We start from the raw sequence: 21000 nt of genomic DNA, 5'->3' as shown, positions 1-21000 counted from the left end.
GCTATCAAGGTCGTTAATGAGTAATAAAAGGACAAACGTTTCCCACCCTTCCAAAGCAGGTGTAGTTATTCCGAGCAACGTCTCGGTGCAGAGGTGAAATGGGCACAGAGAGAAAAAGTAACGAGTTGCAGTTCGGAGCAAACTGAGCACGAGGTCGAAGGCTGCCATCCAGCGTGGGTCCTGCGAACGCGTGTCAGTAGGTTACGAATTCCATCAAGGTGTCTTTTTTTCCCCCCTTTCTTTCTTTACTAGAGAAAAAAGCATTTGGTCTTTGTTATTTCCTCACTCTCCAGATCAATGTCTGGTGTTGTGGAGGCAGTTGAAATAAATTACAGGAGGTCTGGTTAGTTTGCTAAGATACTGCAGGGGAGAATTGTTTCTTTTCCACATGGCAACAGGTTGATCTTGTACCTCCTTGTTGACTTTCCATCACCCTCCACCCATGAGATAATCCTCCCTTTTCTTCTTTCACCCCCCCTTTTTTTTGTAGATTGTGAAAGCTTTTCCAGTTGGAGGTGTTAAGGAGAGGATGTAGCCAGTCTGAGAATGGGGCTTTCACCAAGAGGAGATCACCATGGCCAGAGAAGATTCAGTGAAGTGTTTGCGCTGCCTGCTTTATGCCCTCAATCTGCTCTTCTGGGTGAGTTCCCATATCCTCTGCTAGAGAAGGAGGTGGAACCAGCCCTCCTGAGATACGACCTCCCCACAAACATCTCCAGATATTGCACTAGGGAGATGCAGTGGATTATCCCTGGAGTTATTTCACTCTTTTTCTCCCAGAGGAAAAAGTGTTTGATAGCACAAGACAGTTTTGAACATTGCACATCGTCAAACAAGCAAACAAACTTGATTTAGGTCATAACTAAAGGCAGGATTTGTAGTAAAAGCGAAATGATACTAAATTGTATATTTGGATATTATAGAAATAAGGGCAACGCTGTGCAGAAATAATTATTCCAGATGGAATAATTTTTGGTGCCATCCTCCCTTTTCCTGTGTTGCTGACCCTTCAATATGAATAATATTCTCAGGATGTTTTACTCATTACAGTAAAAGTGGTACTGTATAGAACATAGTGTGGCACTGAAAATAATTTGGCTGTGTTCTTAGACTACGTGTCGAAAGGTTATTAGTGCAAAATAGATGGTGCAAGAGAGCTATTTTTATGGATATACAACATGGGCATTCAGAGTTAGCTTGGGGGTTTTTAAGCTGTGTTTAAATAACATGCTTATAGACACTTAACTTTTACTCAACTTTTCATTAGAATTATTTTCTTTGGTTTTCTTTTAGTAGAACATGAGTAAGTATTTGGTGTCATAATACACTGGATTAGGTCTGAGAAACTGGAGGTCAGTCTACATAAGACACATTACCTTTGGAGATTAAGTTGGTATCTCCAGCAAGAAGCATATTTTAGTTCCTGTTATTGACATAGACTATTTGGATCATCTGTTCTAAAATGCAGTGAGTAAGTGAGCAGACTCTATAAAGTTTAGGTAGGTACTTTATTGGTTACCCCCAATTAACTGATTGCACTGAAATCTGTCTTAGTTTCTGGTACGTTTTAAAGTCGGTTCAAAGTGCTGATTTTAACCCATAGCTAAAAAGCTTGTAACCAAAATAATATTTCTGATTACAAAGTACTGCATGATAGAAATTGTGTAGGTCTTACCAACTTCTAAAGTGAGCAGGATCAAGAAGGCTACTTCATTTCAGGGTCTCAGATGTAGAATTCCCTCCTTTAGAAAGCCTCATCTGTCCCAGGCAGTTGTCTTTTGGAGGCGGCTAGACAGCCTTTCAAATATGACACATCCTGAAAAAGAGTAGCGGGAATTTTGGATTTGCCCATCAGTCATGAGCACTTGGAAAGCAGACAGAGCAGGCAGGTACATAGGGTATCTGGTTCCATTTTTGTTATAATTGTTTCTGATTTTACTTCGGTAAGTATTAATTAGTTCCTGGAAATGTTATTCAAATCTGCATCTCTTTTTGTCAAAGGAGAACTTAATCTTCCATTCCGTGTAATCAAATCTTCAATGTGGGCATTTAGGTACCAGATAAAACTCTTTGTATTTCTGTATATCTGCCATTTGTTCCATGTTTTGTTTTCTATCTCCTGGCTTTTTTGAGGAAGTATGCTGGAATTATTACTTTAGTAATTTTAGAGTCAATTTTGTTGTGATTGCTTTGTAGCCTGGTTTTATGATACCTGGGGAAAAATATGTTAATTAAAAAAAACTTGTTCTAAAAATTGCTGAAGCAGGTCTCTGACTAATAAACACATGAAAGTGTAATTAATACTAGGAGCAATTAGAAAATAAAAGATTGTTCTTTTTAACTATGTGTGAAGGTGAGCAGCTGCTGTAATATATTTAATGGACATATTAATAAGCTTTGTGGCTTGGCAAAGACACTCTTGTCTTTATACTCTGCACCATACCATCAAAAATATTGCATATCTACAGTTATGTAGTTAAATTAGATGGACAGAGTTCACCAAATAACTGATGTTACTCTTGGTGCTATTATAGCTGCTTGTTACTAATAATTGCATCAATATATTCATTAAAAGGATTGGCACAGCTGCATCCTGGTATGTGAAAATATTTTGCTTGTCCTGAAGCGTGATACACTGATTGTATTTTCCTTATTTATGAATTGCCTTCAGAATATTTTATGAAGATTCACTACTGAAATTAGTGGCAAACATTCAAAGTGCCTTATTTTTTTAAAAAAATGCATGCTGTGAGATTGACTTTCACCTTTACTTATTTCAGAGTTGAATATTATGCCATTAGCAGTGAAAATATTTTGATGTTCCAGCTATACAATCTCTTCCTTAGAAAGAAACTAGTTACCCACTAAACTGAATGGTGTTCCTTTTAATAGAATGTACTGAAGACTGAGCTCCTTAGATGTTCATTGTTCATCTGCACAGGATGCAAGATTTAGGTGGCTGGAGGATATTGCCCTAGAGTCTTGGACAAAGATGTTTACTGGTAACTGGCCCAGATTATTCACTTCAGTAAAAGAAGATTAAGAGGAAACTTTTTTAGGGATATAGAAGTCAATAGGAATGTTGAAGCTCCTGTTGCTAAAATCTCAGGTTTTGCATTAGAACAGGAGCATCCAAAAGTCTTTCAGGCCAAGAGCCACACTCCAAAATCTAGGCAAATAAAGAAGGTATGAGTAGCACAAAGAGATGATTAATTATGTTAGGATTAGCTGTTAGCTAGTCAAATTTTGAATCTTTCTATTTAAAGTTCTCTTTCCTAGAAGAGAAGGCCTTCTTTATCCCCATATAATACATCTTTCTCAGTAATGGGATGCAGGTTTACTTGGAACCTTAACTCAGAATTCTGACAAAATCCACAAGCAATGTCTATTCTGAGTCCCCTAATTTTTGTTTTCTGTCCTGGTGCTTTAGACAGCTGGGTTGAGCAAACAATTTAATTTCACAGAAGTCCCAATTTAGCTTCACTCAGCAAAGGGAAATTAAACTCAGTACTTCTTAGGGTCCTCTAGCCAAGGAGGCCCATTTGAGTACATCTTGCCCAGAGTCTCCTGACACCTGGGACCAGTGAAGGCTTTATGTTAAGGATATTGTACTGCTAAACCAAAGATGAACACCCTCTGGCCCCAACATTATGTGAGCTTCTAGAAGCCTTGGGTGTAATCTTGAGACCTCTGAAGTGATTAGGGTTAATTTTAACGTAATAGAAGGAAGAAATTGTCAAATACTGATTACACGATTAATATCTAAACATTTTATATATTTAATTTTAGTTACATTTAAATGAAATCAGAGTGAATTTCTGTCTTAGTTTCTTCTACTGGTCTTTCAAAGGCAGCCTGGGGCACAGCCCTCAAATGCCAAATCTAGCCTTTGGTCCAGAAAAAGCTTGACCCATCGACCAGGACTGGTAGTCAAAATCCAACCATCTGTAGAATGCCAGCTCTATGAGGAAAGGATTTTGTGTGGGTGGGTGTCTGTGTTCTGCCTGGCTTTAGGTAAAAAAATAGGACAGCCAGAGATGAGTCTGCTCAAGAAATGCCTTCTTGTTAACAACTGTCTGTTCAGGACAGGCCTAGACTTGACGTTTCAAGTTAGACTCGCTTGCTTTGCTTGTTTTAACCCAAGCTTGTTGCAGCAGGTTTTTAGAAGGCAGTTGTTTTAGGATTCATTGTGAAGGAAAGTGACATAGAAGATACCCTTTTTCTTTGGTTTCTGATCTTTCCAAGCCTATAATGTAGTGTTTACTACAGCAGGAAATATAGGCAGTTCTCAGATTGTAAGTAAAATATTACTGTAGTTTCAAGGTGGATGTTGTTCCAGGCTGCAGGCAACTCATTCAATTATGTTCTTAAAGAGGATGTTGGGAACCACAAAAGGGGCTCCCTACACCAATGCTGTAATTTTTCAGCTTCATAGCAGAAGCTCACAGAACCAGAAAGTATCTGGGAAAAAAGAGCAAGATAAAGTGGCATATGGTTTTATGTAATGCAGAAACAAGATATCTCCAAAATGTCATGTTGAAAAATGTGGCATTTGGTGGTGGCAGGCAAGACAAAAGCTGTGACTTAAAGCTTAGAATGTCCTGTACTACTGATTGTCAAAAGCTAGAGATGTACAATAAGGCAGGAGCAAGTATGTTGAATAAATAATTGAGATACGTCTCTCTCTGTAATCAGTTACACCTTTCAGCATTTGGAACTGTCCACTGTCAGAGACTGGCTGGGCCAGGGATCTTGACCCAGTGTAATTATTTTCTTAAGAGGATGTCCTGCCTTTCCTGGAGGGAAGGACAATCATCCCTTCAGGAAAAGACTCAGCATTTTTTTAAATAGCATTTACCCTGGAAAATAGAAAAAACAGTCTCCTAGTGTTTTTAAAAAAATTGTAATATACTGTCCCAATACTGTCTTAACACTTATCACTGGATATATTTCCCAATTAATCAGAATTATAATTCTGTCTAATTGGTTCATTTGCTCTACCAGTGAGCATTCGGTCTACCAATTAATTACTCGTTGCTGTTATTTTAGGAACAGACAGTATAAAATTTCCTATGTAGTCTTAGCATTCCTGGTGTTTTGACCAAGAATCTGAAACATTTCTATAATTTCTGAAGACTATTGCTTAAACTCTGGAAGTAGCTCTTAGTGTTAAACTATTTTCTTGAGCCATGCTAATGTAAAATACATTCATTTATTAGATGTCTGGAAGGCTATAAATTTCCTTTAAATTTTACTGTATGTTTCTGGGAAAGCATATAAATGCCATATTTTTTACAAGTCCCAGATCATGCATACTGTCAAGCAAACACCAAACACAGTGATTGATTCTGTTGTTCCTCCCACGTCCAGCTCTTTGCCAGCTGTGGAAGGAAAAACATATAGGTGCTAAAAACGCCATTCCCTTTTCCTTTCTGCTGTGACAGCTCTGCAGGATGATGCATTTGAATTTGGCACAAAACTGCAACTCCTTATATCCTCCAGACGTTTTGGACTATGACTCCCATTAGCCCTGTTGGTCAGATTTGCCATCGTGTTCTTCATTTGCTCCTTACTTATTTGTTTTCTTTGTGTTGTTTTGAATTGTTGCAGTATTTTAACTTTTTTGTTACATTGTGAGAATCATTTGGAGTTGGGCAGTGCTTTAAATTGAATAAATTAAAGTAAATTGAACTATGGGAACTATAATTCAAAACATCTGGCAGATGCCAGGTTCAGGAAGGATTAAATAAACATACAAAGACGTTAAAGCTGAAGAAGAGGCAGTGTTCGGATACATCAAAGAAGTACTTTAAAGTTGGGAGCTTGGGTGGCATATAATATTTCTGCAGCATATTCTGGATACACTGTTACAGCAGAGAAGTAGATTAAAATTAAACTGGAATTGATAAGACTAAAATGACTCAAGGTATATTTAATCTATGGTACCCCGTTTGAAAAAGGGACTGCTTTAAACCCTGTGTAATTCCACCTTTTGTTTGGCTTAAGCAACTTTAACTGCAGAATTAGACTGCTTCACACATACCTAGAAATGTATATTTCATCAGTAAAATCTGCTTCCGTTTGACAGGCTTCATGTACATCAGCCTACATATAAACACGCATATGTACAGACACAGGGCTGCAATGTGTTTGTAATGTGCAAACAACTGTAACTTCTGTAAAGGGATGTTTAAAACTGGGTGTGAAGGAAAAGTGTCAGTGCTTCAGAATTACAAAGGAAGAATGTTAGACACTGTATTATCCAAAGTCAGTCAAATGAATTGGACAGGATTTGGAAGACTTATAAAATCTCAGTACTACTGACTATATGTAGTTCAGTTATATTTAAGTCAAGTTTGGCTTAATTTGAATAGATGGCTCCATTGAGAATAGAGATACCATGTCAGATGTTTAAACCACTCAGTCCTGAGCTCCAGAATAATTTGAAAGATCACCAATCTGATAGGTATCTTCCTTCCTTTTTCTGTGGAAATCAGTTTCTCTCTTCTAGATGAGAAACAGAAACCTCACTAACAGTATTCTTCTTTATGAACTCTTATGGTGGTCAAATCTTCTACGTTGAACTTGTTGACTATCAGATTTGGTTTAGATATATGGGTAAATCAAACAAACTCTTACAAGCCCTGAGTCTGAATGTTTTCTATGCATCACTTTTTTCAAACATACAGTATACATGTACCTCTTTCTAGCATTCATTTCAGCACTCCCAAGAAACCCTAGGTTTCTTGTACAATACAATAAAAAAGTGAAGTCACTGAAAGAAACAGGGTTAAAGATGGAATCAGGGACAATGGAGGATTATAATACTTAATATAATTACATCCCTTTTAGGCTAGACTGAATAAAAACACGTTTATTGGCTATACGAAAACAATTAGAAATGGAAAGTTCTAATTTCTTTTGTCAGAAAATTCTGTAATTGAGATACAACTAACTGATGGCATATAAAACAGGATTACTGAAAATATTTCCAAACCATGCTCAAGTTCATACAGGAAATAGTCTACTACTACTTTAATACTCTTATTTAAGCCATTTCCCCCCAAGATGAATTAAATTGGGCTAGTACAGTTACTATACAATCAATATATGATCTGAAAAACAGATACCAAAAACTCTGTGTGTCGGACTTTGCACCGACTAGAATGAAATTTCTCATCAGCAGTTCCACACAGATTACACTGTGAAAACTATGGTTTAGTAGTGATGCAGTGATATGCATCAGTGTGGCCAGATCCAATTTATCTGAGAAAAGGCAAGCTAGTTCATAAGTCAAAGCCAAAGGCAATTCAAACCATACAAGCAAGGCCAAATCAAGGGGCATTCTAAGAACCAAATCTAATCATCACGGTACACCATCATCTTTGTCCTGAATTAAATGGTCAACTGGCCATCAGTATAAATCTCATTAAAACATTCTGGTATTGATAAAACAAACTTCCCTACCATGGCATCCAAGCTGGAGGATTTGAAACTGAGTAACACTGAGTAAGATGTAGGTATAAGAAAGTTACACCATCCATACAATTTCTAGTTGGCTCTGTTGTTCTTTAGACATATATTTATTTTGCTGCTTGAAAGGAGACTAGAATAAAGGTTCTGTGTTGAACATTTTTTAAATTTGAGGTAAGTTCAGATTGTGGTGTTGGAGGAAAATTCTGAGAGTGCCTTGGACTGCAAGAAGATCAAGCCAGTCCATCCTCCAGGAAATAAAGCCAGACTGCTCACTTGAGGGAATGATATTAAAGGCAAAACTGAACTACTTTGGCCACACAATGAGAAGACAGGACACCCTGGAGAAGATGCTGATGCTAGGGAGAGTGGAGGGCAAAAGGAAGAGGGGCCGACCAAGGGCAAGGTGGATGGATGATATTCTACAGGTGACGGACTCATCCCTGGGGCAGCTGGGGGTGTTGATGACTGACAGGAAGCTCTGGCATGAGCTGATCCATGAAGTCAAAGAGTCAGAAGCGACTAAACAAATAAACAACAACAAGTTCAGATTATTCCCTAAACAGAACAATCAATGTCCCAAAGCCTTCTCCAATTAAAGCAGAATTTAGAGTAATGTCTTACCCATTTGGAAGTATTTCTTCAGTAGAACAAGCTTAATCAGTTTTCCATGGAGTAAAATTGGAAGTTGACTAGGCCTCTGTTTTATTACTGTAGTTAAGTATGGGATTGATGACAGAACTTTTTAAGTGACCCTTACATAATGTGGATGTCATTTCCTTGATCAGAATAATTGAACAGAACAGAATATTTGGGTTCCTAACACAGGCTGGAAGCCTTGTTCTCTGCACTTAGTTCGAAGTAATTGCTATTGCTACAGGAATAAATTGCTATGAGCTGTTTTCTGTGTAGTTGGCTTTGAACTAGTTCAGAATACAGCAGCAAGACTATTAAGAATTATTCCATTGTAGCATCTCTTACAGTTATTGAAGGATGTCTCCCATTTATCTGTTGCTGGTTTAAATAACAGTATAGATTTTGACCATTTTTAAAACCCCTACATTATCTTAGATCAAGGCTACTAAAGGTATTCCACCTGCATGGTTGATTTCAGAGGCTCTTTACATAAAATAAGAAGAGGGACCATAGCAAGAGTGTGGGTTAAGTGCCTTCCAGTGATGACCCCTCCCCTGTTCTGGAACATCTTCCTCAATCGACATTGAGATGCATTGCCCTTAGTGCCATAGGCATACTGGGAAAGGGGGCACTGGCAACACGCATGCTGATAAGATCACTCAATGCTGTGACTCACATCCTTGCTTCAGCCATTGTGATGCAAGTACATCATCACAGCATTTGTATGCTGACGTGTGTTTGTCATTTTAGCACCACTGTGATTTGCTGTGGACATTGCTGCTTAATGTGACCATTTAGGCATCAGTCAAGCTTTTTGTATTGCAGCTTTATAACTTTCGATAGCCCTAAGTGATTTTGAGGGGCGTCCTACACTCACGGACTGATTAAAATCTCCTGCCACTTAGATTTTACTATATTCTTATTTTATTTTATTGTTATACTGAAATGGTTTTAAGTTTTAACTGCATTTTATTGTAAACCGCCCAGAGTCCCCCATGAGGGGGAGATGGGTGGTGAATAAATTTATAAATAAATAAATAAATAGTCCTTTCACGTTTTAACCTATTTCCTTATTTCTTGTTTTCTAGTATAAAAATAAGAAATAACAGGATTCTGTATTTGGGCTAGGGTGCTAGCCAAAATCCACATTAATTTTCTTTCCGTGAATGCTACTTGAATGGAATGGACCGGGTTTTCAAAAAGTAGTCTTATATTTTCTTAATTAATGCCTTTTGCATGTATGTGTGGCATGATTGCTTTCAATTAGCAATATAGGAGATTACAATCTCCATTGCAATCAGTGGCATTACTTCTGATTAAATAGGTTCAGCCTATAAAATTCTTGAGGGAATACATGTCATTACTTCATTTCTTAGGGTTGTTTTAAGCAAGAATCTCTCCCAGCTCCAATAGATTGCTGTAGAGGTGACAAATGAATAAAAATTTTCTTAGAATAATTGACTTTGGGCCAAATTTACTTGGTGTCCCTCCAGTGATTTTGATCCAGCAGAAACTTCTGTCAATGGCAGATCTTTCCTTCTACCAACTCTTGTACCACTGCTGCAAAGCCTCAAATCTTCCCATTGCCATAGATAAAAGAAGAAAACATAACTTTTAATTAAAGCTAGATATTTCTGTAAAAAGCATATGAATGAATAAGGCTACGACTTTTGTAATGCAATGGCTAGGGCTTTTTTTAATATACATAATGCCAAATTAGGCAAGTGCCTGATTTAAATTGAGCAAATGTAGCTTGAAAGTCTGCATGGCTTCAGTGCTTATTTCAAAGCCAATTGTGATGGTTGGTACATTAAGCAAAAATTTAAAGTAGCCACTTGATGGTGATGAATATGTATTGTTTTGATGGTTTAAATGAAACCAGAAGTTATTTGAGCAGTCATTTGTAACAAGTAAAAATGTTATATTGGACACTGTTGTGTTTATACTATAGTATAGAGGAAATCTATAGAATATGTTTAGAATGTCACAGCACTGAAATATTGACATTTTTGATGACATGTAGCTTTTGAAAAAAAATGATAATCCATGTTCTCCTTACCTTGAATTTAGAAAACATTACTTGAATATGGATCCAATTTATGCAGTAAAGCTTAGTTCTACCTCAGTGTACTGATGTGGAAGTGCATAGGCCAAAGCCATAAGCAAGTTTTTATTATTAAACTAAGTTCCATTGTAATGACTGTGGTTGCTTCATAATGGATACATTCCAAAGAAAGCTATCCACTTATTTCCCAATATAAAGGCTTCTAGATGCAATTAAATACAAGCGTTGATCATAAACGTGCTATGGAAAGTAATTTAATTGATTTCAGTGAAATTGTTCAACATAACAAATTATTCAGAATTGCTCAGGTGGTTTCAGGATACAAAGTGCCCAGTATTGGTTATGGAAAATATTTTCTATTTTTTGCAGCTGTGATCCATTTGCAGTTCTCTTTTGCTCAACTATGGCCATGAAGGCGCTAGGCAATTTTCTAATTTCAGTGGAATTTAAGCACTAAATTGTACTCTTGAATTGGGGATTGGGGAAGGGATAGAAGCAGAACCACATTTTGATCAGGATATCAGGATCTAGAATGTTTGGGATTATCCTACATCGGTTCCGTTGTGCATCATGGGTGCTCCAGGGCTTTTCATCCCATTCTTCTTCTTTTCCTAAAGAGTGCTAGCTGATGAGAAGAAAAGGCAACAGGTAGATTGGAGGTCACCGAGGCAATCATGCTCTTGAAAACTTTCTAAAAATGTGCAGTTAAGAGAGCCAGCCAAGCATGTGCAGATAAAGATACCAGTTTTATTATGTGTACTTCAAAACAATTTAATGTTTTTCTGCAACAAATTGACACATATTCCCAAGCTTTTCTTAGCAGCAAAATCAAATTTTGGTTTATTCCTTTCTGTTGTCATGGTGGAGCTATGATTTGGAGTTCCAGCTACAAAACTGCTCATGTTCAGAGTATTTCCTTTTATCATGGTTGGCAATCTTTGAAGATTTGGGTCAAATATATCAGAAATTTGGGAGTGGTTGGATTGACACTGGGAGAGGAGAAGATAAGAAAGAAGTTAGATATGCGCTTCACAAATGAAGTAATATACCCAATTTTCTAACATCTGGAAATACCTGGCTGCATTCACTGCATCAAATTGCATAGAGGGAATGCATTTTTAATTTTTTTTAATTTAAAAATAACCTTAATTGTAGAAAGCTTGATAAGCTAGGAATAATTCTTCCTAGCTTATCTTTATTTCTTAGATGCTAGTTTCCTAACTGCAGTGTTTTTTAAAATTTATTAATTTGTGTAGGTTTGCTTTGATATGTACAGGTAGTCCTTGGTTAACAACGGCAATTGGGACCAGAATTTCCATTGCTAAGTGACGTGGTTGTAAAGCACAAGTCACGTGACTGCTCTGCTTAGCAATGGCAGTTCCGGCTCTTTCGGTTGCTGCTGTTAAGTGAATCCTGTGCTGTCATTAAGCGAGGACATTGTGTGTTCGCCATTTGTGACCTCCTGCTGGCTTCTCCATTGACTTTGCTTGTGGGAAGCCAGCAGTGAAGGTTGCAAATAGCAATTATGTGACTGCAAGGATTCTGTGAAGGCTGGAAGTTCCTTAAGCAGAAGCTTCCTAAATTTCTATGATTGAAAACTCTGTGTTATTGAAGAATCCCTACTGTGTGAATAGCAGGTTCCCCTGCTCATAAAAGAGAATCTGAACACCCTAATTTATGCTGACCTCAGATTAACCACAGTTTGTGACCTAGCTTACTTTTCAAGCTCTCTGGTATAGTTTGGCTGAAGTTCAGATCATAAGGAACAAATTTGGGTTTGACAGGCATTGATTTACTGACATTGTTTGAAAAGAGATCCCTATGTGGAAGCAGACATAATGTTATGAAGGCGAGTTTTTACATAGGAGTTTGAGCGCCCATTGTAATAAATGCCTGCTCTAATTTTAATTTAATGTTGGTAAGAATGTGGTATGTGGCAATTATATTTTAACTTGTACATTTACCAAACTCCTGGGTAATTGGAGAGTATGTAGTAGTGGAATCCTGAGATGCAGATGAGATGTTCATCTGGAAATCTTCAACATTCAGTAGGAGGAAGTGTTGAGAAGAACAAATTATATTAGAAGCCCAGATGCTGTGTGGGCTGATGTCCCCCCTCCCTTGCAGTCAAAAGGCAAAAGTACATATTGAATATATAATCCAGATACCAGATGGCTTCCATTAATATCTTTTTTCTTTTCTTTGGGGGAGGGGGGTATTACCCAGACTAATGTGTTTTTGGTGATCCATAATAGCCATAGCTACCCTGATACTGTCAAATACATTTTAACAAAATCTCTAAATGAAATGACTGTGGCTTCATGATGGGCCACTGTTGTCTGATTCCTGTGTTCCTGTCTGTAATTCCTACGTTTCCGGATGGGCTGACTCCTTGGTTCCAAATTAAATATATAACTTCTTAAAAGCATTTACTATATATATGGCAGTTTCAATTATTTTGATATTCTGAACATTGTCTGTGAAAATAACATGGCTAAATGAAGATACCCTCTCTTTTCCTATGGGATATTTGAATTAATTTTATCCCTTTTGTATTCTTCTTTTTTAAAAATAAGCTTTCCTCTGCTTTTCTCTGTCCCAGTCTAGTACTCTCTTTACCTTGGTTTTCCTACCTTCCGTTCTTTCTGCTTCCTAAAGCAAAATATGTAACCCAAAGAAAAAATAATATTCTTCCTCATTTTCCCAAATTCCCAAAAGAGATTTGGGAAGATTTTAAAACATATTTGCTGTGTGCAATCCAACTTGTGCATTGTTCATTGAACTATAGGAATGTTCCTGTTATGTTGCTTTTTTTAGAAACGTCATAATTATCAATGCAGTGCTTTTAAAAAACGACTTTTTTGAAAATAGTAAAAAAATAGTCACTTATTGTTTAAACTGATGGAAACTATCTTACTGGGCATGTTTAATCCCCTCACTTTGACTAAAATGTCATTTTCTGACATAACAGACAAATCCAGAGGTAGCCCAGAATTTATAGGTACTCCTTACTTAATGACCACAATTGGGACCAGAATTTCAGTTGGTAAGCAAAGCGGTTATTAAGCGAAAATACGACCTTTTCTGCTGCAGTCAGTAAGCGAATCACTGTGGGTGTTAAGTGAACCATGTGGTTGTTAAGTGAATCATGGGGTTCCCCATTGATTTTGCTTGCCAGAAGCTGGTGGGGAAGGTAGAAAATGGCGATCACGTGATCATGCAATTATCACAAATGCGAACTGGGTTCCAAGCACCCAAATCATGATCACGTGACTGCAGGGCCGCTGCGACGGCCGTAAGTGTGAGAACCGGCCGTAAGTTTTTTCCAGCACAGTTGTAAGTCCGAACCACCACTAAACAAATGGTTGTTAAGCAAGGACTACCTGTAGATCTCTTTGATTTACTCCATTTTTGTACTAGAACCTCAAGTTCGACTGTAGCAAAGATTAGGAAGGAAGAACAAGCTATCTCAGAACTTTGGTCCCCAGAGTTTGTTTGAAATAGCCCAGCTGAACTGAGCTCACCTTGTTTTCCACCACTGTCCAATTATGATTATCCCAAGCTACAGTACCTTGATTTAAATCACAGCCTAATTTAAATGGGGGAGGTATTGTTAAGCAAACTGACTTAATCCTTACAGATTGTTGAGATCTACCAGTGAATCAGTTTGGTCTAGTGGTTAAGGCAATGGGCTAGAAACCAGGAGACTGAGAATTCTAGTCACCAGGAGACTTGAGAGTTCTAGTCCTGCCTTAGGCACAATAGCTGGCTGGGTGACCTTGGGCCAGTCCCTCTCTCTCAGCCCAACTCACCTCACAGGGTTGTTGTTGTGGGGAAAATAGGAGGTTGTTGTTGTTGTTTATTCGTTTAGTCGCTTCCGACTCTTCGTGACTTCATGGACCAGCCCACGCCAGAGCTTCCTGTCGGTCGTCAACACCCCCAGCTCCCCCAGGGACAAGTCCGTCACCTCTAGAATATCTATCCATCTTGCCCTTGGTCGGCCCCTCTTCCTTTTGCCTTCCACTCTCCCTAGCATCAACATCTTCTCCAGGCTGTCCTGTCTTCTCATTATGTAGCCAAAGTAGTTCAGTTTTGCCTTTAATATCATTCCCTCAAGTGAGCAGTCTGGCTTTATTTCCTGGAGTATGGACTGGTTTGATCTTCTTGCAGTCCAAGGCACTCTCAGAATTTTCCTCCAACACCACAGTTCAAAAGGATCTATCTTCCTTCTCTCAGCCTTCCTTATGGTCCAGCTCTCGCAGCCATATGTTACTACGGGGAACACCATTGCTTTAACTATGCGGACCTTTGTTGTCAGTGTGATGTCTCTGCTCTTAACTATTTTATCGAGATTTGTCATTGCTCTTCTCCCAAGGATTAAGCGTCTTCTGATTTCCTGACTGCAGTCAGCATCTGCAGTAATCTTTGCACCTAGAAATACAAAGTCTTTCCCTGCTTCTACATTTTCTCCCTCTATTTGCCAGTTATCAATCAAGCTGGTTGCCATAATCTTCCAATCTGCCAATCATGCTTTTTTTGAGGTTTAGCTGCAAGCCAGCTTTTGCACTTTCTTCTTTCACCTTCATCATAAGGCTCCTCAGTTCTTCTTCGCTTTCAGCCATCAAAGTGGTATCATCTGCATATCTGAGATTGTTAATGTTTCTTCCAGCGATTTTAACTCCAGCCTTGGATTCCTCAAGGCCAGCTTGTCGCATGATGTGTTCTGCATACAAGTTGAATAGGTAGGGTGAGAGTATACAACCCTGCCGTACTCCTTTCCCAATCTTAAACCAGTCCGTTGTTCCGTGGTCTGTTCTTACTGTTGCTACTTGGTCGTTATACAGATTCTTCAGGAGGCAGACAAGATGACTTGGTATCCCCATACCGCTAAGAACTTGCCACAATTTGTTATGGTCCACACAGTCAAAGGCTTTAGAATAGTCAATAAAACAGAAATAGCTGATTTTCTGAAACTCCCTGGCTTTTTCCATTATCCAGTGGATATTGGCAAAAATAGGAGGAAGGAGTATTAGGTATGTTCCCCACCTTGAGTTATTTATAAAAATAATAAAGGCTGGATATAAAATAAATAAAATAAATAAAAATCCCAGTCTTCATTCTTCCTGATATGAAAGAAAATATTTCTTTCTCAGCATGGGAAACATTGATAATAATTAGAAAGTATTCTTCCTCAAAGAGAAAGACTCATAAGCATATTCCTTGCTTCACAAGATACATCAGAGAATATTTATTGGAAACAAATATCAACTTAAAGAAAATATATCAGAAGATAAAACGTAACTGTGCCTCTTTATTAATGCCAGATGCTCTACTGGCCTGAAGACTTAAAAAGGTGCTAGACTAATATATAGATGTACTTAACAGACAGCATCTCCATAGGGTATGTGTGTAGGGACAGGAAATTCCCTGTTTAAAAAGGATGCTGTAGAACAAGCGTTCCTTACTTTTTTATGGCTGGTGTGCATGTCTGAATTTTTGAGGGCATGTGATGGGTGCTTAAAAAAAATTGCCATTACATTACAAAGGAGAGGTATCATCCTACTCCTGAAATGGCTTCTGAGTGAGTGTGGCATTAACAAAACCTTAATTCTTCAGTAGGGAAATTAATGTTACTCCCTGCCACTTTCTCTTGTTCATCAGAATGCTCTTCACCCCCAATTTACCTCGTCCCTTTTCTGGGCAGGTGGACCCATTTCAAAGGCAAAACAAAAATCAGTGGCTGCTCCAATTCCCAACCATTTTCATTTTCTAAGAATAGAAGTGGTACCCAGGCCAAATTAGGAATAAAAATGATGCTGAAATCTGATCCTTTGCAGCATGCCCGTTTTCTGTTAGTTTTGTTTTTGGTTAAAGGAATTTAAAATTAAAAATCAGGTGGACAAGAAACCTGGTGGGTGTAAGATTGAGTCAGATTGTAGACAGAGGACCTGAGACCAGACTGGTCCATTACAGTAATAGTGCACCGGTGTCATCTATTCCTTCTGCCCAAAAGGAATGTCCTCAGCCCATTATGATCTACAGACAGGAGAATGAGATGTATGGCTTGAATCTTGAATCTGCTCTATATACAGCTTGAGTGTTCAGTTTGCAATTGTTGATCTTCTTCAGACTAATTTTTTTCTAGTATCTGTAATTATCAAGATCTATATCCTTGAATCTCTGCTGATGAACCTTCTAGTGCTGCCGGCTTCCCCCAAATATTGGTCTGGGCAAAGCCTGATAGCAGGCATCAAGATGTGTATGGCGACATACAGTATTTTTGTCCCATCTCCCATTAGGGATGCCAGTTCTAAATGGCAGGTATTCTTGACCAATCAGATGTGAGATTTGGTGTCATTTTCAGGTATGGAAACCATCAATGAAAAATCAACTTTGAGGTGGTTCTTCTCAGTGGTTTTATTCATCACTTTAGGAAATGGAACAAGAAAAATAAAAACATCAGGATATAGATGTTTCTGTTTAATGGAAAGATTAGCTAATGTTGGTGCATTAATAGTGAAGTTTGAAAACATACAGGTGGTCCTTGTTTAACAACCACTTGTTCAGTGACTGTTAAAACTTACAACAGTGCTGAATGCGTAGTAGTTAGAACCAATCCTTGGAGTTCCAGCTGTTGCGGCGTCCCTGCGGTCATGTGATCACGATCCAGGCACTCGGCACCCATCTCATAATTTTGATGTTGCAGTGAGCCGCAGTCGTGTGATCTTGATTTCCAACCTTCCCTGCCACCTCCCACCAGCAAAGTCAATGGGGAAGCTGGCAGGAAGTCAGAAGTTGCAATCACATAAGGTCCTTGCTTAATGACCTGTGTGGTCATTGTTTAACAATGGTAATTGAGGACTGCTGGAACTGCCATTGATAAGTGGCATGGTCATGTGACATTGTGCTTCATGACTGCGCCGCTTAGCGACGGCAGTAATCCGGTCCCAAATTCCATTACGGGTAGTCATTACCAAGGACTACCCGTAATGGAATTTGATTATGGAATGGGTGTGAGACATACTCTGCTTCTTAGATTGTGACATCATGTTTTCCTGGCTATACAGTGTAGTTTTCAGATCTAGTTCACTAAAATTATCAAAAATACATTCAAAAGAAGCGGTTATTTTCTTCAAGAATTTATTTTTATAACACCGAGAATATTATCTCTAGCACATCTGAGTTGTGAAATAAGTGAATTATTTTCATTTAAGTCTTTTGGGAAATGCCTATGATCTGTAAGCATAGCGTATTGGCCTGAAATGTAATGTATAATTTGGAACTTGCTGCAACAGTTTTATTTAGATTTTTCTTGACACTTTTATTAGGGCTGTGCAGCACTTTGGAAATAATTTGAGAAGGGTGCTTCAGAACAGTGCAACCTAGGGTTACTGTTCTGTGATTCTGCCTTAAAAAGACAGTTCTATGTTGGTGATTCTGTATACTCCGAGACACCATTTTGGAATCAGATCCAAAACAGTGTCCAGCCTGCTGCTTATAATAAACCTGGCTGGGCAAGGGTGGGAATCGTTTCTTAGAAATGTGTCCACTTGGGTTTCATATGTGGCACCAGCCATGACCTTGGTGTGTAGCCACAATAGTGGCTATAATCATCAGACCCTGGCAACTTCCAGAGATGCTTCTCTGCAGGTAACCTGTTGTAAGACTCTGCTGGTGAAGCTGGGTTTTTGGGATGAGATAAGATTGCTGTTACTGTACCAGCCTCCCTGCTGTGTATTGGCTTCCTTACCTGAACTGCTTGAGGCTGTGGCTGGGTTGGCAGTGAAGTTCCTCAGACTGATGGTACAGGGGATTTTAATTTAACCCTGCCTTCCCAGAGCAGAGTTCAGAGGTGGCTTGGGAGTTCATGGCCCATGGCAACCATGGACCTGACTCAGATTATTCAGGGTCCCAACTCACACCAGCTATCACATGTTAGACCTGTTTTTTCCTCCCCTCAGGGCAGTGGCAACATGATGTGGTATTGAGGGAAGTTACCCTAAGTACCATGCATGGCCAGATCACTCTTTATTGACCTTGGAGTTCTATGCAGCCACACCTCGTTGCAGGGAAGAAGGATCTATTCAATCGGTCCCCCCTTGGATGCCTGATGGACTCCTTGGGGATTCAGAGGGAACTTGGGATTGTTCCTAAGGCTCTGATGCATGGTTTGACCAGGCCTTGCTCGCTGCTCGAAATAGAGGGCAGTATTTGGCCTGATTTTGAATTGGAATATGCTGTGATCATCTCAGTTATGCTATGCTGCAGGGTTTCTATGTGTTGCTGTGGGTCTTTTATGTTTTTTAACTATACGTAAGGTGCCCAGAGTCACTTTTGGGTTAGTTGGGCAGCATGTGTATCAAACAAACAAACAAATAAACAAACAGTAGATGCCTCTTGATGACAGTAGCTATTTAAGGAAGATTAAACTCCTGCTTTTTAAACAAGTTCATTTCCAGGACAATTATCAGTGGTTAAAACTGTTAGATATCTGCTGATGCCTGTGCTTCTTCAGCCATGGTTCTTTCTCTTTTTCCTTGCTCTTGCTACCTCTTCACTGACCCATTCTAAGCATGCAAAGTGTAGCCAAAGATGAGAATCTCCCATTTGTCTTGGCTTCCCTCTGGTGGTTTGGTAAATGGGCCAACACAAAGGGCCATTTCTTTACATACCAGCTTCCAGATATGTGAATTTCAGCCCCTAGAATTCCCCAGTCAGTGTGGCCACTGCTGAGGATTCTGAGAGTTGAACTCCACAATTCTAAAGGCCACCTACATGTAAATTGGAAAAGGTAGGCTTATGGACCTAGTGCCGTTCATCCCTGAGTGACCCATCCCCAGTCCTGTCTAGAATATGTGGAAAGCAAGCCAATACTTCACCAGAAGCCACAGATAGACAGTGTTATTTAGCTGTGCATAATTTCAGGGGTTAAGTTATGTACGCGAATGTAAATATTTTCACGCAGTAGAAGAAATAAAATCAGTCCTTGCCAGCATGTGCATGGTGAGAGGAAAAGAGTCTCAGTAATTTCTGAACCAAATGCCAACCATTTTCATGAAAGGCAAAAAGGGAAAGATAGGCAATTAGTGCTAGAGCTGGACTAGCACTTCACTGACTACATATTTCTATCTGGTATTTCTCGTAGCTGAAAGCCAACTGCGTGCCAAGGGAACATGCTGCACTTGCAGCTGTTCTTTTACTCTTCTGGCATTCCTATCTCAAATATTACAGGATTCTGTCCTACGGACAGTTACTTATGTATATACTGCTAACTATGATATTTGCTCACCCATCAACTTGGCTTTTCTCATAATTGCATTACATTTGAGGGGAGTAAACAGTAAAATCAAATGGCATTGTTAGAGACAGTGGAAATGTTATCACGGATTGCACTGTCAAAATGAACAGAAGCTACAGTCGAAAACCCTTTTGCTAATTCATGATAGAATATGATGCAGTTTAACTGCTCATGAGAGACTCAAAATAAACCTATATATTTGTGTTTATTTTTTCTTAAGGCAAAGCACTGGGGAAGAGTGGAGGGGAGATGTAGTTAATCTAAGAATATCTGTGTCTTGTTTCCCTCTAGATATGGGTTTTATCTCCATTGTGCCTAGGGGTGCTAAATAAACTATACTGTTAATGTCTATTCCTGGTTGTCAGTAGGCAGCTCAGTACGCACGTCTGATAACAAAGCTATGGGTTTTAGAGTTTGCCAACTTTCAGCCTTATAACCAATGTTGATTTTTTTTTAACAGCATCTATAATCTAGTTTTCTTCTCTCATCAGTTGGGTTTTTATTTTGCCTCAAACACAAATGTGACTTTTTCTTCATACATGCTAGCTTAAGAATGGCTTTCCTTTTTTTTCAGAAGTAATCTTAAAATTATGCATGCATAATTGCATACACATAGTGGGACTAACAGCTTCTTTCACAGACTGCTGGCTTTGTGTCTCAGTACCTTGTGGATTTCTGTTATGAAATATCTGCTCGATGTATTAATCTTACCACAAGCAGAAAATAAAACCTCAGAGCTTATTCTTGTCCCTGAGATGTGCGCTTCTAGGAAAACCAGCCAAGACCTAAATTGTTCCACTGAGAAATTTGCTCTTTCAGAGTATTAATAAATTAAAGAAGAGCAGAATGCTACTTTAAAGGACTGTACTTTAGTGATACGACTGCTTTGCCATTAAATAGGGATTTTTTTTATACAATAGTATGCTCCTCATAACGTTGTTTTAATAACCAAGCTTGTTCTATCTCGTATTTGCTAAATAAAATCCCTGTTTTATTTCAGTTGATGTCCATCACTGTGTTATGCGTTTCTGCCTGGATGAGAGACTACTTGAATAATGTTCTCACTTTAACTGCAGAGACCAGGTAGGCATGTCAGATCAGGTGACACTCCTTACTCCCTGGGTCCCCAGTGTGGTGTCCACAGATGCCAGTATCCTTCTTTCCATTTTCCTTGATGCCTGCCGGGGTTCACCACTCCTCATAATATTTTGATGTTATTTTAGTTTTTAAAACAAATAAATGGGAAGCTTGCATGCAGGAAAGCAAAATATCAACTCCAAGCATAATCTTTTCCAGGAATTCTTCTGGGCCCTGCTTCCACCTCAGAGGCATTTTGTAATGGTCTGTGGGAATGACCTTGGGAGATGGGAGGAAGAGCCACACACTGGACAACTGGCATGTGAAAGATATCTCAGACCACAGAAGGGGGGGGCACATGGGAAGTGCTTCAGAAGGGACCCTCTGTAGTTTTCTGGAGAGTAAAAGGAGAGGAGGGGAGAAATATTTTCAGTCTTGCAAGATGCTGTTA

The 21000-nt window shown here is 38.9% G+C and overlaps 1 protein-coding gene across 2 annotated transcripts in view; it reads left to right on the top strand.

The window, feature by feature from the left end:
* Nucleotides 1–21000, top strand: part of TSPAN12 (tetraspanin 12) — a 65754-nt gene that overhangs the window by 845 nt on the left and 43909 nt on the right. For both annotated transcript variants that reach the window (XM_063309530.1, XM_063309531.1), the window contains exons 2-3: nucleotides 491–640; nucleotides 20473–20555. In XM_063309530.1, the coding sequence (XP_063165600.1) occupies nucleotides 575–640; nucleotides 20473–20555 (149 nt within the window). In that variant the 5' untranslated portion in view covers nucleotides 491–574. The remainder of the gene's footprint in view (nucleotides 1–490; nucleotides 641–20472; nucleotides 20556–21000) is intronic.

This window comes from Candoia aspera, chromosome 7, assembly GCF_035149785.1.
Source record: "Candoia aspera isolate rCanAsp1 chromosome 7, rCanAsp1.hap2, whole genome shotgun sequence".
In the NCBI taxonomy this organism is placed as follows: Eukaryota; Metazoa; Chordata; class Lepidosauria; order Squamata; family Boidae; genus Candoia; species Candoia aspera.
The sequence above is the reverse complement of the archived record's forward strand: the minus strand, read 5'-3'. Positions and strand labels throughout refer to the sequence as shown.